Source organism: Meles meles, chromosome 14, assembly GCF_922984935.1.
Source record: "Meles meles chromosome 14, mMelMel3.1 paternal haplotype, whole genome shotgun sequence".
In the NCBI taxonomy this organism is placed as follows: domain Eukaryota; kingdom Metazoa; phylum Chordata; class Mammalia; order Carnivora; family Mustelidae; genus Meles; species Meles meles.
In genome coordinates, this window is record NC_060079.1 from 3,546,267 (window position 1) to 3,559,761 (window position 13,495).

The following is a 13,495-nucleotide window of genomic DNA, read 5'->3' on the forward strand; positions in this document are numbered from 1 at the left end:
GTATTGTACAACTTTCTGTATTTCTATAAAAAAACAGCAAATTATACAATTTTAATTGTGTGGCATTGAATACCTCAATAAAGCAGTTAAAACGCACTAGCAGATTAACCCAAATGCACTGCTCCTGAGAACCAGCATGAGACACGACCAGTTCCTGAGGCTGAAGGCACTCACGGGGTGGGCCACAATGCACTGCTTCACATGCGCCAGGCCAGCGAACACCTTGGAAGGCAGGAGGCAGGACGTGGAGCTGCTCAAGACAACTTTATCGTCGGCGATTTGATCTAACTGTGCGAAAATCTTCTTCTTCAGCTCCAGGTTTTCTGGAACACATTCCTGGAAGGGACATATTCAAATCACGATTCATGATACTGCGCTCGGGCCCCAAGCAAAGCGTATGTCATGTCTGATTCATTTCCCAAATGAACCAATCAGAAAACTACTAGCAATATTTAAGAACAAAACAAAAAGCCTCCGAAAAACGCAGCCAAATCTCCGTAACTCTGGAAACTGGGTGACGTGTATATGGGAGCTGTATTTTCTCATTTTTGCATGGGTCTGAGCATTCCCATAAGGCCATCTGCCAAGCCCATGGGGGTGGACACGCCAGCGCACTTGGCGAAATGCTACAAACAGCAACAGCAGTCACCACCACTTATTTTTCCTATCTGTCCTGACCAATGGATCAACTTATCTTCAAGGAAAAATCTTATCTTCACGAAAGGAATGAACACGTTACGTCCGTAATTCCCAAAAGACTTGAGCATCCATTTCTAAAGGGAAATCCTTTTGAAAAGGACCTTTGTTTCTAAAAATCTAAAATTACTTTAATGGGGGCACGGGAGGAGGACAGAAGAGCAAATTTGGATTAAGTGCTGCAGATAACGCTGCTCTGAAATTCTAATCACGCACAGAGCTGGGGCAGGGGGAGATGACATTCTCAAACACCCAAGTGCGGGCCCAAAGGGGAGGCCTGTTCCTGGGAATGTGATACACGCGGTGGGGACTGCCCTGCTGCAGAAGGAAGCAGAGCGGGAGAAGGATACTCAAGCTGCTCCAGAGCTAGAAATACTAGAGGCATCCTTACCCTCCTGCCACCAACTCCCCTGGGAAACCACACAGCGGTCATTCCTACCCGAGATAGGTCGCGGCTTACCTGGAGGCAAGAGGCCTTGCAGGGGAGGTTTCATGAATTTATAGGATAATGGTCTTTGTATGGTCGGGTAATCATCAGCATCAGAAACCCAACTGGCTGCTTGTTAAAAATGCTGATTCTCAGGCCCTCGTCCCAGACCTGCTGAATCAGTCCCTGAGGGTGGGGTCCAGATATCTGTATTTCTATCAGATACTCTGATGATTGTTGTTCTGACTAAACTTTGAGACCCACTAGTCTGAGGTGTGTATCCAAAGCGTGGGTCACCTATACTCGCAGTGTGACATGGTACCAAATATATCCTTGAGAATCTCTTCTCTCTGATGTCAGAGTTCTGTCCTACCCTCCTCCCCCCAGCTACTCAGGGACCAACCAAGGATGTCCCGAGTAGTGTGTTAGCATTGTGGTAGGAGAAATGGTATAAACACCAGCAGGTAACCAAAAGTGTGTAAAAGTGAAACATGCAATGCTGAAGGATTCCTAGAATTATATGGGAAACACCCCTCAAAAATAAAGAAAATATATTCCAGTTTGATTTAATAATATCTAATGTCAAATTCCATTTGTATATCCTCTACAGGATTTAAAAAGTTTTACTCTGAGGGTAGGGAGTCAATATTGTATTTTTAATTGTATATTTTTAAAAAAATATAGTCAAACTATGTGAAATTTTATTAAGAACAAAAGGTCGTACAAGCGTCACATCTCAAAGACAGGGGAAAAAATGGAGTCATTTAAGAACTGTAAAGGCCATTGTATTAAATCCCCTTATCAAAAGGGGGAGGGGAAAAAAAGCTACAGTAGCTGGCTGGTTGTACTGAGTAATTCCTGGATCAGTTAAGTCTGCAAGTTGGGTTAAGTTTAAATGGAGCCTTGTAGTAAAGCCAGAGACTAAGAATGATGCAGATACTGTTTAAACTAATAAAAGAGTCCTCATGAATAGCCTTATTGTGAGCCTGTCATGCAGATTCCCCCCTGAAATTCTACGCCTTTCTTCAGATCATTTGATTATCAAAGAGGCAAGAAAACTTGAACCAGAGGAAACCCAAACCTGCTACAATTATGTAAGGGTTTTTTAATGGCACATTTGCTTGAAGTTTTGTTGTTGTTGTTGATAGTAACAACTGTGTTCAGTTTGGTGGGCCAGGGTTATAATGCCTCTGTCCATGCCAAGCCTGAGTTCATTTCCTTGCTATTCATTAGGGAGCTAATACACCTTGTCTAAGAAATGAAGTCTGAAACGCTGTTAAATCAGGACCTTCATCACTTGTGGTTGATTGCAAAGCTAAGAGAGGCTGGGAGGAAGGGCTGAGAAAGGTACCAAACGTTGAGACAGCTGAGAACCTAAATGCAAAGCAGCCTCACTCTCTGTGAACTACAGCAATGTGATGAGGTGAGAATCCAGCCAGCGCCTTCTCAACGCAACCCTACCTGGTACATCAGAAGGCGTTCACCCATCTCAGGCAGTATCACACAGTGAAAAGGCAAGGCTAAGTTAAACACTCCTTTTTCCCTTGCCTTCTTGAAAGTAAGAAACTGAACGATGGTATTATACGGATAACTTTTACTTCTAACTTACTTATACTTTGAAAGGTAAATCATTTATAAACTTTGGTGTTTTGTTATTAGTCAGTTACCCACGAGGGCATTTAACTCATTAAGAATGTTCTAGAAAAGCAGCATGGCTATGGAGAGTCAGTGTGCTGGATAATTCCCTGGCAAAGTTTATAAGAACTTTCTTCTGAAGTTTACTCACTTGCTGTGCAACAATACACATTTTCCAAAACAAATATTTTCATGGGGAAAATGAAATTTCATTGATTTTTTTAAAAAAAAAATCAATTCAGGCATTTTAGATAGGTGTCCTGTTGCTAGAAAATCTATTTGTTAATGCAAAACATCTGGAAGCAATCTTCAATGTGCTTTCCAGAAAGAAAATAAAACAAAACTAGACCTCAATCCTTTAAGTATTTTACATGCAAAGCAATTCTATTAGACATGGGGAAAGACATGGCAAGAAAAGAAAGGTGAGCTAAAACCCACTGCAATCATGGCAGAAGGAAATTCTCAAACTGAAGATGGAAGTAATATGGATTATGACGTCTGTTAGCGCTCCTTTTATCTATTCACATTTTCATTATTGCAGACATTAAACTGTACAGTGCTCTAACCAGAGGCTTATTATTTTCCTTAACATCAAAATAGAGTTTTTAAAAGCATCTTACAAACCCTAAACAGAGTTTACAATAATCTAAAACAAATTATACCCAATCTAGAGAGAACTTTCCAAGGTAAAAAATCAGTGTAGACCATATTTAGGAACGTTACTTCCTGGGGATTGGGTGTTAAGGTTACCAGGATTATTGCTGTTTGCTTTAAATAGCAGTCCTTTCTGTGGGTGACCACAGCGGGTGGACAAAAAGCTGAAGTGGCACCTATATCAACTGCTGTCCTGAGGAGGAGTCTATTCCCATCCTCATTCCGATGTCATTTCTAGTACCTTATATGGAATCATTTATTTAGAACTGGGTTAAAATATTTGCCATGAAAAAAATACAATTAAAAATATTTCAGTTAAGCCTGCAAACAGCATATAGTTTTACTACATTTCTAAATACTATTTCTCATGAGGAAGACTCAGGATTTTTAATACAAAATTTTTACTTAACGAAGTATTGAGGATAGCATAAAACATAAAATAGTAAGGCATGAAGTTTTTTGTGTTGTTGTTGTTTTTTAGATTTTATTTATTTGAGAGAAAGAGAGAGAGCACAAGCTGGGAAGGGGCAGAGGGAGAGGGATAAACTGACTCCTTCCTGGGCACAGAGCCAAAAACTGGGCAATCCCAGGACCCCAAGATCATAACCTGGGCTGAAATCAGATGCCTAAATGAGCCACACAGATGCCCCAAGGAATGAATTTTTAAGGAGAAAAATGAAAAACAAATAAGTTGATGTGAAGGATATCATATCAATCTCTGAGACCACTTATTACCAGTGAGGACTATCTTTTTTTTTTTCCCCCATTTTATTAATTTTTTTCAGCATAACAGTATTCATTGTTTTTGCACAACACCCAGTGCTCCATGCAAAACGTGCCCTCCCCATTACCCACCACCTGTTCCCCCAACCTCCCACTCCTGACCCTTCAAAACCCTCAGGTTGTTTTTCAGAGTCCATAGTCTCTTATGGTTCGCCTCACCTCCCCAATGTCCATAGCCCCCTCCCCCTCTCCCAATCCCACCTCCCCCCAGCAACCCCCAGTTTGTTTTGTGAGATTAAGAGTCATTTATGGTTTGTCTCCCTCCCAATCCCATCTTGTTTCATTTATTCTTCTCCTATCCCCCTAACCCCCCATGTTGCTTCTCCATGTCCTCATATCAGGGAGATCATATGATAGTTGTCTTTCTCCGATTGACTTATTTCACTAAGCATGATACCCTCTAGTTCCATCCACGTCGTCGCAAATGGCAAGATTTCATTTCTTTTGATGGCTGCATAGTATTCCATTATGTATATATACCACATCTTCTTTATCCATTCATCTGTTGATGGACATCTAGGTTCTTTCCATAGTCTGGCTATTGTAGACATTGCTGCTATAAACATTCGGGTACACGTGCCCCTTCGGATCACTACGTCTGTATCTTTAGGGTAAATACCCAGTAGTGCAATTGCTGGGTCATAGGGTAGTTCTATTTTCAACATTTTGAGGAACCTCCATGCTGTTTTCCAGAGTGGTTGCACCAGCTTGCATTCCCACCAACAGTGGAGGAGGGTTCCCCTTTCTCCGCATCCTCGCCAGCATCTGTCATTTCCTGACTTGTTAATTTTAGCCATTCTGACTGGTGTGAGGTGATATCTCATTGTGGTTTTGATTTGTATTTCCCTGATGCCAAGTGACGTGGAGCACTTTTTCATGTGTCTGTTGGCCATCTGGATGTCTTCTTTGCAGAAATGTCTGTTCATGTCCTCTGCCCATTTCTTGATTGGATTGTTTGTTCTTTGGGTGTTAGTGAGGACTATCTTTAAATTCAAGGTGAATAAGACAGCGTGGTACTGGCACAAAAACAGACACATAGACCAGTGGAACAGAGTGGAGAGCCCAGATATGGACCCTCAACTCTATGGTCAAATAATCTTCGACAAAAAAGGAAAAAATATTCAATGGAAAAAAGACAGTCTCTTCAATAAATGGTGCTGGGAAAACTGGACAGCAATATGTAGAAGAATGAAACTCGACCATTCTCTTACACCGTACACAGAGATAAACTCGAAATGGATAAAAGACCTCAACGTGAGACAGGAATCTATCAGAATCCTAGAGGAGAACATAGGCAGTAACCTCTTCGATATCAGCCACAGCAACTTCTTTCAAGATATGTCTCCAAAGGCCAAGGAAACAAAAGCGAAAATGAACTTTTGGGACTTTATCAAGATCAAAAGCTTCTGCACAGCAAAGGAAACAGTCAACAAAACAAAAAGGCAACCCATGGAGAAGATATTTGCAAATGACAGTACAGACAAAAGGTTGATATCCAGGATTTATAAAGAACTCCTCAAACTCAACACACACAAAACAGATAATCATATCAAAAAATGGGCAGAAGATATGAACAGACACTTCTCCAACGAAGACATACAAATGGCTATCAGACACATGAAAAAATGTTCATCATCACTAGCCATCAGGGAGATTCAAATTAAAACCACATTGAGATACCATCTGACACCAGTTAGAATGGCCAAAATTAGCAAGACAGGAAACAACGTGTGTTGGCGAGGATGTGGAGAAAGGGGAACCCTCTTACACTGTTGGTGGGAATGCAAGTTAGTGCAGCCACTTTGGAGAACAGTGTGGAGATTCCTGAAGAAATTAAGAATAGAGCTTCCCTATGACCCTGCAATTGCACTGCTGGGTATTTCCCCCAAAGATACAGATGTAGTGAAAAGAAGGGCCATCTGTACCCCAATGTTTATTGCAGCAATGGCTACGGTCGCCAAACTGTGGAAAGAACCAAGATGCCCTTCAACGGATGAATGGATAAGGAAGATGTGGTCCATATACACAATGGAGTATTATGCCTCCATCAGAAAGGATGAATACCCAACTTTTGTAGCAACATGGACGGGACTGGAAGAGATTATGCTGAGCAAAATAAGTCAAGCAGAGAGAGTCAAGTATCATATGGTCTCACTTATTTGTGGAGCATAACAAAGAACACGGAGGACATGGGGAGATGGAGAGGAGAGGGAGTTGAGGGAAACTGGAAGGGGAGATGAACCATGAGAGACTATGGACTCTGAAAAACAACCAGAGGGTTTTGAAGGGGCGGGGGGGGGGGGGGAGGTTGAGGAACCAGGTGGTGGGTAATAGGGAGGGCACATACTGCATGGAGCACTGGGTGTGATGCCAAAACAATGAACACTGTTATGCTGTAAATAAACAAATAAATGAATTTAAAAAAAAAGATGAAAGTGTTCAGCAGAAAATTGGAGCCATTTAGTGCTTTTGAGAAAAAAAATAACATAATGATACTTTGGGAATATAATGATATAATGATACTTTGGGGAAACCCAAAAGGACTGTGTCAAATGACTGAAAAATAGAAAATCAGATTTATTCATAATGTCAGTGGGTGCAGATGCAAATGAGATTTCTTTTTCTGAAGTACTAATAAACTCTTTCAAAAGGCAAAAAAAAAAAAGAAGGTATTCAGTAAACATTTGTTTAATCAATGAATGAATGAATGAATGAATGAATGAAAAATTCTGTGATGTAGTCAGTTTTATACAATGCCCCAAAGCTCACTGAATACATATTTACTCTGCTTGATCATTACATTGTTTTAGAGAAAATGTCTAAAGACAGCTGAAAGAATAAACACAAGACACCTCCCTGCTTTCTGGCAGCCCATGTTGCAATCATACCTGTTCCTAGACCTACACATTCAAAATAGAGTCCCATCTGCCATGGACTAAAGTTCTGTTCTCTTTTACTAAAGATTTGTTCTGATTTAGGAAGATACTCCATTCAAGTCCAGGCATTTGTGTCTCTCCTTCTTCCCCAAATTCTGCAACAGCCTGAAGCCCCGAGGGTGAACAGATCTGTCTTCTTTCAGTATATATGTGATAGATGGACTCAGCTACTGCAATCTGTTCCACGCCACCTCAGCAGGACGCTGCGACTACTGCTAACACCCCTCCCATTATTCAGCTACTAGTCACGCTGTTAATCCCACAGATAGTATTCACGCTAAAAACAACCTCCAGTATTTTTTAATAGAAAAAAATTCTGTCACCTATATCTAATGCAATGACTCCCATTTAGTTTACAGTATAAATCATAGCATTATGCCACAACCTACAGAAGCTTCTTTCCATATATGCATTTGTATACTAGTCTAGCAGTATTTTGGAATCTTGAAGAAAGCTAATACATGAAGTAAATCCACTGAGGGGACCTTAGAAAGATGGAAGTCTGAAACTGGCTGACAAGCTTCTAACTGTTAGCATTAACATCTGAGTGCAAATACACTTCTGATGAGGAACTAGTCTCTGCAAGGAATTTTCCCACTCAACAGAACAAGAAGGTGTAGTCCCTGCTTTTCAAGAACCACATGTTTTAAGAAGCACATACAAAAACAGACATCCATGCAAGTAGCTATAATAGAGCAGACAATATGTACTCTAACAAAAGCAGACAAAATAACAATATGGCACCAAGCCAGAAGGTCACACTTTCCTGGTCAAACATGAGGATTACAGACACTATACAGTCTTGGTCAAAATAGGAATACTAACATAGTATCACAAACTGCTCTTAAGTGGTATTGGGAGTAGGGGAACACATACTGGTAACAACAGAAGGAACATAAAAATATTTCTATTTGGTCCCCCAAAGGTCTTACTTACCAGCCATACCCCAGCACCTACCACTGGGGACAGAAGGAGCTATTCTCAACAAATTATTTGGAGAGAGCATTCTACTTTTGATAATGGTACACTAGCTTGTTTTAGACAATCCTCCTGCTGAGAACAACTAAAAAAGCTTAAAACCTATAAAAAATAATCTGTTGGAAACAGTAAAGAACTGCAGGGCCAAGATTCAGGTAATAGGGACACTTGGAGATACAAGCCTTATATATGGCTCCTCTTTAATCCTCAAAGCAATTGCTTATTTCAAAAGCAGAGGCAAAATGGCTGAAATAAGAAGAAAGGTTTTTGGCAGACTCATAGTGCTGAGGGAAAACTGGAGCTCAGGGCCTGGTAACTGCTCTAGGCTTCCAGCTGGGACCCTCAAGGGCTCTTCCTTGGAGTAACAGTGACCCATCTTCACAAGCCTACACTCATCTCAATGCATGATTAATTTAAAGAGATAAGCTCCTAGCCTAGCTTCTCTGGAGAACAAAACCATAACCAGAGCCTGGGTTTTTCATAAGCAATGTCTCATATTTAAACAAAGAAACAAAAGAGATAGCAGAGAAGTCTCGACTGAAAACCAAGAGAGAAAACAGACTTTAGAAATAGACCCATAGGATATCCAGAGAATGGTGTTACCAGATAGGAACTTTGATATAACTTATTAATATGTTTAAGGAACTAAAAGATAACTGAAAAATTTTAGCATGTAACTAGTAACTATAAAAAGAATCAAGTAGAAACTCAACAACTGAAAAATACAATGAAAACTTTTAAAAGATGGACTTAGCTGAAGAAATAATAATTTGGAAGATACATCAGGATAAAATATCCAGACTGAAGCATGAAGAGACACTGGAAGGGGAAATATAGAAAAGAGCATAGGAAAAACACATGGAAATGTTGAAGAGTTCTAACCTACAGGTAAATGCTGTTCTAGAAAGAAATGGGGTTGGAGAGAGAGACTGAAACAGAAAGGGGGGGGTAGGGGTAGAAGCAATATATAAAGAAAGAATCAATTTCCAAAACTGATTTAAGAGTTATAATAAAGTGATTATGACAATATGGACACTCACAGAATGAGATACTATAACCATTAAAGCAAGGGAGCTTACTTTTCAATATTGAATGAAATAGTAAAGAACACAAGACACATTAGGTGAATAAAGAATATACTAGTCTCCCCTACACCTATAAAATAAGTGTACATAAAAAATTGGAAGGAAATATACAAAATGGTAATAGGGACTCCATCTCTGGGCAATAAGTACTAATGATTTTCTTTATTCTTTTATAAATTTTCCAATTTTCTGTAATTACCATGATTTACTTATACAATCAGCAGAATGTTAAAGGATATGACTTTGTATCATAATAAGATTAAAAACATGTCCAGATATACTTGGAAAGAATAGAAACACGCACACAAATGTACTATCAAGATTATAATCTTAGAGCAATCAAAAAGTGATTTTTTTCTCCATTTTTTCAAGTTTTTACATTAACTTTAAGGCAAGACAATGTTTAAGGATAGTATCAAGAATTAAAAAGAATCTGAGATTTTTACCCTATATGGAAGTTAACAAGGTTGCCTGCCATAGTTTCACAAATGCTCACGGAAAACATAGGTCTCCTGGGTCAGGGATAAAGGACAATATTACAGGTTATCAAACAGCATGAGCTTCATGTTCACAATAGTCCTCCTTATCCCCAAGTCCCAAGGAGGTATTGTGAAGGGAACCAACTGGATCTGGGTTTGTGTCCCAACTGAGGAACTGTGAGCTTATCAGGAAACACAAATCCCTCACAACTGACCATAAGCAAACCCACCTGACCAATGCCCCAGAAGGTGACAGCAAACAAAACTGCCCTTTGATCCAGAAGGAGACACTCTATCTTCCAAGACTGTTAATGATACAAACATCCCTGAAAAGTTAGTCCAGAACAAAAGGGTCTGTTTTTCCCATGAGCACTGAAAAGAAAAAAAGATAATGAATCTCACAATAGATGATAAGAAGTGTTGGCCCAAGGATGAATTTAACAATAATCTAAAATTCTATAGTAGTCCTAAACCTCTAGGTAAGAAAGGAAAATTTCCTCTCCCACTGAAGATTTTGAAGGGTTTCTCTAGCACTAACTACCCCCAAATTAAAGACTCTACTCAATGCAAAACTCTTCTTGGTAAAACAGTTAATGAGAACACACACCCTACCAACAGGTATATGTTTAGTCAGAGACTTTATTAACAAAGTTGCAATCCTTCCCCATCTGAAAAGAAAAAAGTCTGAAGCCCTGAGTCACAGCCTTAAATTAAAAGAGAATGAATCTTGGGGCACCTGGGTGGTCAGGGGGTTAAAGCCTCTGTCTTCAACTCAGGTCATGACCCCAGGTTCCTGGGTTCGAGCCCCACATCAGACTCTCTGCTCAGCGGGGAGTCTGCTTCCCCCTCTCTCTCTCTCTGCCTACTTGTGATCTCTGTCTGTCAAATAAATAAATAAAATCTTTAAAAAAAAAGAGAGAGAGAGAGAATGAATCTTATTTTAAGAATCGAGAGCCTAGGCATAAGGAGGAGCTGTCAGCAGTTTTTGTCACCCTCTTGGTCATCAGTTGATTCACTGGTCTGGCTAGTTTTACCCTTTCTGCTCACTAAGGAGGCCACTTCTCTCAAGAAGGAAGCCCCTCTTCATTCAAACGTGTGAAAGGACAGTGAGAGTACCAAGCAGAGTGAGTCCTTTTCCCTCATTTTACTCAGCTCTCTATGTCATTCAAACTAGTCCACTAGGGATTTGAAGGAAAAGATTTACCATTTTGGTGTAAACAATAGTAAAGTAACAGTCATTCTAATCTTGCATATAGCTTCAAAGAAACATAGCTTATAGCTTCTTGTGTCTCACTTAGATAATATTTTTGGCTAAAGACCTCTAGGAAGCCAGCTCAAAGACAGGACTAACTACCTAGATAATAAAGTCCACACATCTATACATTGTTTAATCCAAAAACAATGTCAGGAAGATTCCTTCTTACTCCTATGATAGGACAGCTAAATATTGCTTACTAAGTACTTAAAAAAAAAAAAAAGTCCTTCCTCAAGTCTATATTTATGCTAAAATGATTTAACCAGCAACTTAAATTTTCTGTTCCATGTTGCAACAGCTTCTGGAGTTAAGAACAGAAAATGACAGGTTTCCTCCTGTTCAGGACAGCTGACAGACAAGCCTGCAAGTGCACGATGAGACCCACTAACTTTCCAGTTCCCTTAGGACTACAACCAGTAGACATAAGGTTTACGAAGTTCAAATGTCCACAGGAAAATTTTAAGAGAAATAATTGGAAACAATTGTGATTCAACATTTGACTTATTCAGTATGTGAATAAATACATTGTAATTCACTTAACTGACTGGAGACAATAGTATGAAAACGACCATTGCAGAAACCCCATTTTATGTTGGGGGTAGGAAACAGAAATAAACATCCTTATCCCTGGGGGATGAACAGGCACAGATGCTGAGAGAGAGAGCTAAGGGCACTGAGGAAGCCATATTCCCAAGTGCCAGAGACATAATGCCTGCCTAAGATGAAGGCCTAACCTGAACCACAAGAAAAGCCCCTCCCACTATTCCCCATCACCAGGCTAGCAAGTGTAAAGTAACAAGTAACAGGAGAATACTTCTGGGAGAGGATCAGAATGAGAATATGGAAGAAGATCCTCTCCGAGGGCAGGGCAAAGGGAAGACTAAAAGGTAAAGTGAAGATACTGAAATTGGGAAAAAATCTTGGGTCAACCAGTCTTAATCTTTTTTTTTTTTTTTAAGATTTTATTTATTTGTCAGAGAGAGAGAGAGAGCATAAGCAGGCAAAGTGGCAGGCAGAGGCAGAGAGAGAAGCAGGCTCCCTGCTGAGCAAGGAGCCCAATGTGGGACTCAATCCCAGGACCCTGGGATCATGACCCGAGCTGAAGGCAGCAGCTTAACCGACTGAGCCACCCAGGCATCCCCAACCAGTCTTAATCTGAAACACAAGGTATTACTGAGGAATTTAAAACCTGTAGTGTAATGGTGACCATAGCAATTATAGACCTTAAACCCTGACCAACTCCTAAGCAGATTAACTCAAATCCCCATAGTAAACACCTCAAAGAAGCAAAAGCATGTCAAATCCTGGGCATAAAAACTGTTTACCTCAGTCACTACTGTCCTACTCAAGACTTCTGGCTTTCCAAAACAAAGATTTGTGAGGCGTACAAAAAAGTGCACACCCCAGAGACAAAGTGATCATCGGGACCAGACTCCAATATGATTCAGATGCTGTCATATCTGACAGTGAGTTTAAAATAACTACAATTAATATGTTAAAGACTCTAGTGTAAAGTATGGATGTGCAAAATCACATGGGTAATTTTTAGCAGAGAAATGGAAACAATAAAAAAGCACCAAAGAGAATATTAAAAATGAAAGAGTAACAGAGAAGACCTTTGACTGGTTCACTGACAGACTCAGAACAGTTGAGGAAAGAATTTGTGAACTTAAAGATGAGTCAAGGGGAATTATCCAAAATGAAGTAACAAAGAGCAAAAAGACTTAGAAGAACATACAGAGCATCCAAGACCTGTAGGAAAAATATTAAATGATTAAGCACTTGTACAACTGGAATCCTGAAAGAGACAGGAAAAAAATGAAAGAAATAATGGTTGAGACTATTCCAAAAACTAATAAAAATCACTAAATCATATGACCAAGAAGCTCAGAGAATACATTGCAGGACAAATAATTCTTCTTCCCCTAGACTCCCACAGATGTAGGTATTTTATATTCAAATTGCTGAACTTGCTGAAGATGAAGAGAAATACTGAAGGAAGTCAGAGAAAAAAGTCACATAATATATACTAGAACAAAGGTAAAATTGCAAAAGACTTTATGAGAGATCATTCAAGATAGACAATAATGAAGTAACATCTTTAAGTGCTGGAAGAAAAAAAAAAAAAACCTGTCAACCCAGAGTTCTATATCCAGTAAAATTATCTTTCAAAAATGAAGGGAAAAAAAAAAACTTTACTGAGGATATTAGGAGAAGGAAGGGAAAAATGAATTGGGGGAAATTAAATTGGAGGGGGAGACGAACCATGAGAGACTTGCAGACTCTGAGAAATAAACTGAGGGTTTTGGAGGGGAGAGGGGTAGGAGGTTAAGTGAGCCTGGTGGTGGATATTAAGGAGGGCATGTATTGCATGGTGCACTGGGTGTGTGCATAAACAGTGAGTATTGGAACACTGAAAAAAATAAAATTAAAATTAAAAATAAGAATTAAAAATTTTAAAAACTTTACTGAGGAAAAACAACTCAGGGAATTCATTCCCATCAGACCTAGTCTATAATCATTTTTAAAGGAAAGTTTACAGACAGAAGGAAAAAAGATACCAGAGT

General features: G+C 39.5%; 1 protein-coding gene across 4 annotated transcripts in view; it reads right to left on the reverse strand.

Annotated features, from left to right (window-relative positions):
• CRYL1 (crystallin lambda 1) overlaps positions 1–13,495 on the reverse strand; it is a 144,926-nt gene that overhangs the window by 34,963 nt on the left and 96,468 nt on the right. For 3 of the 4 annotated variants that reach the window (XM_045978273.1, XM_045978269.1, XM_045978271.1), the window contains exon 4: positions 175–336. The exons of the other annotated variant lie outside the window; for it this stretch is intronic. In XM_045978273.1, the coding sequence (XP_045834229.1) occupies positions 175–336 (162 nt within the window). The remainder of the gene's footprint in view (positions 1–174; positions 337–13,495) is intronic. 4 annotated transcript variants of the gene reach the window in all.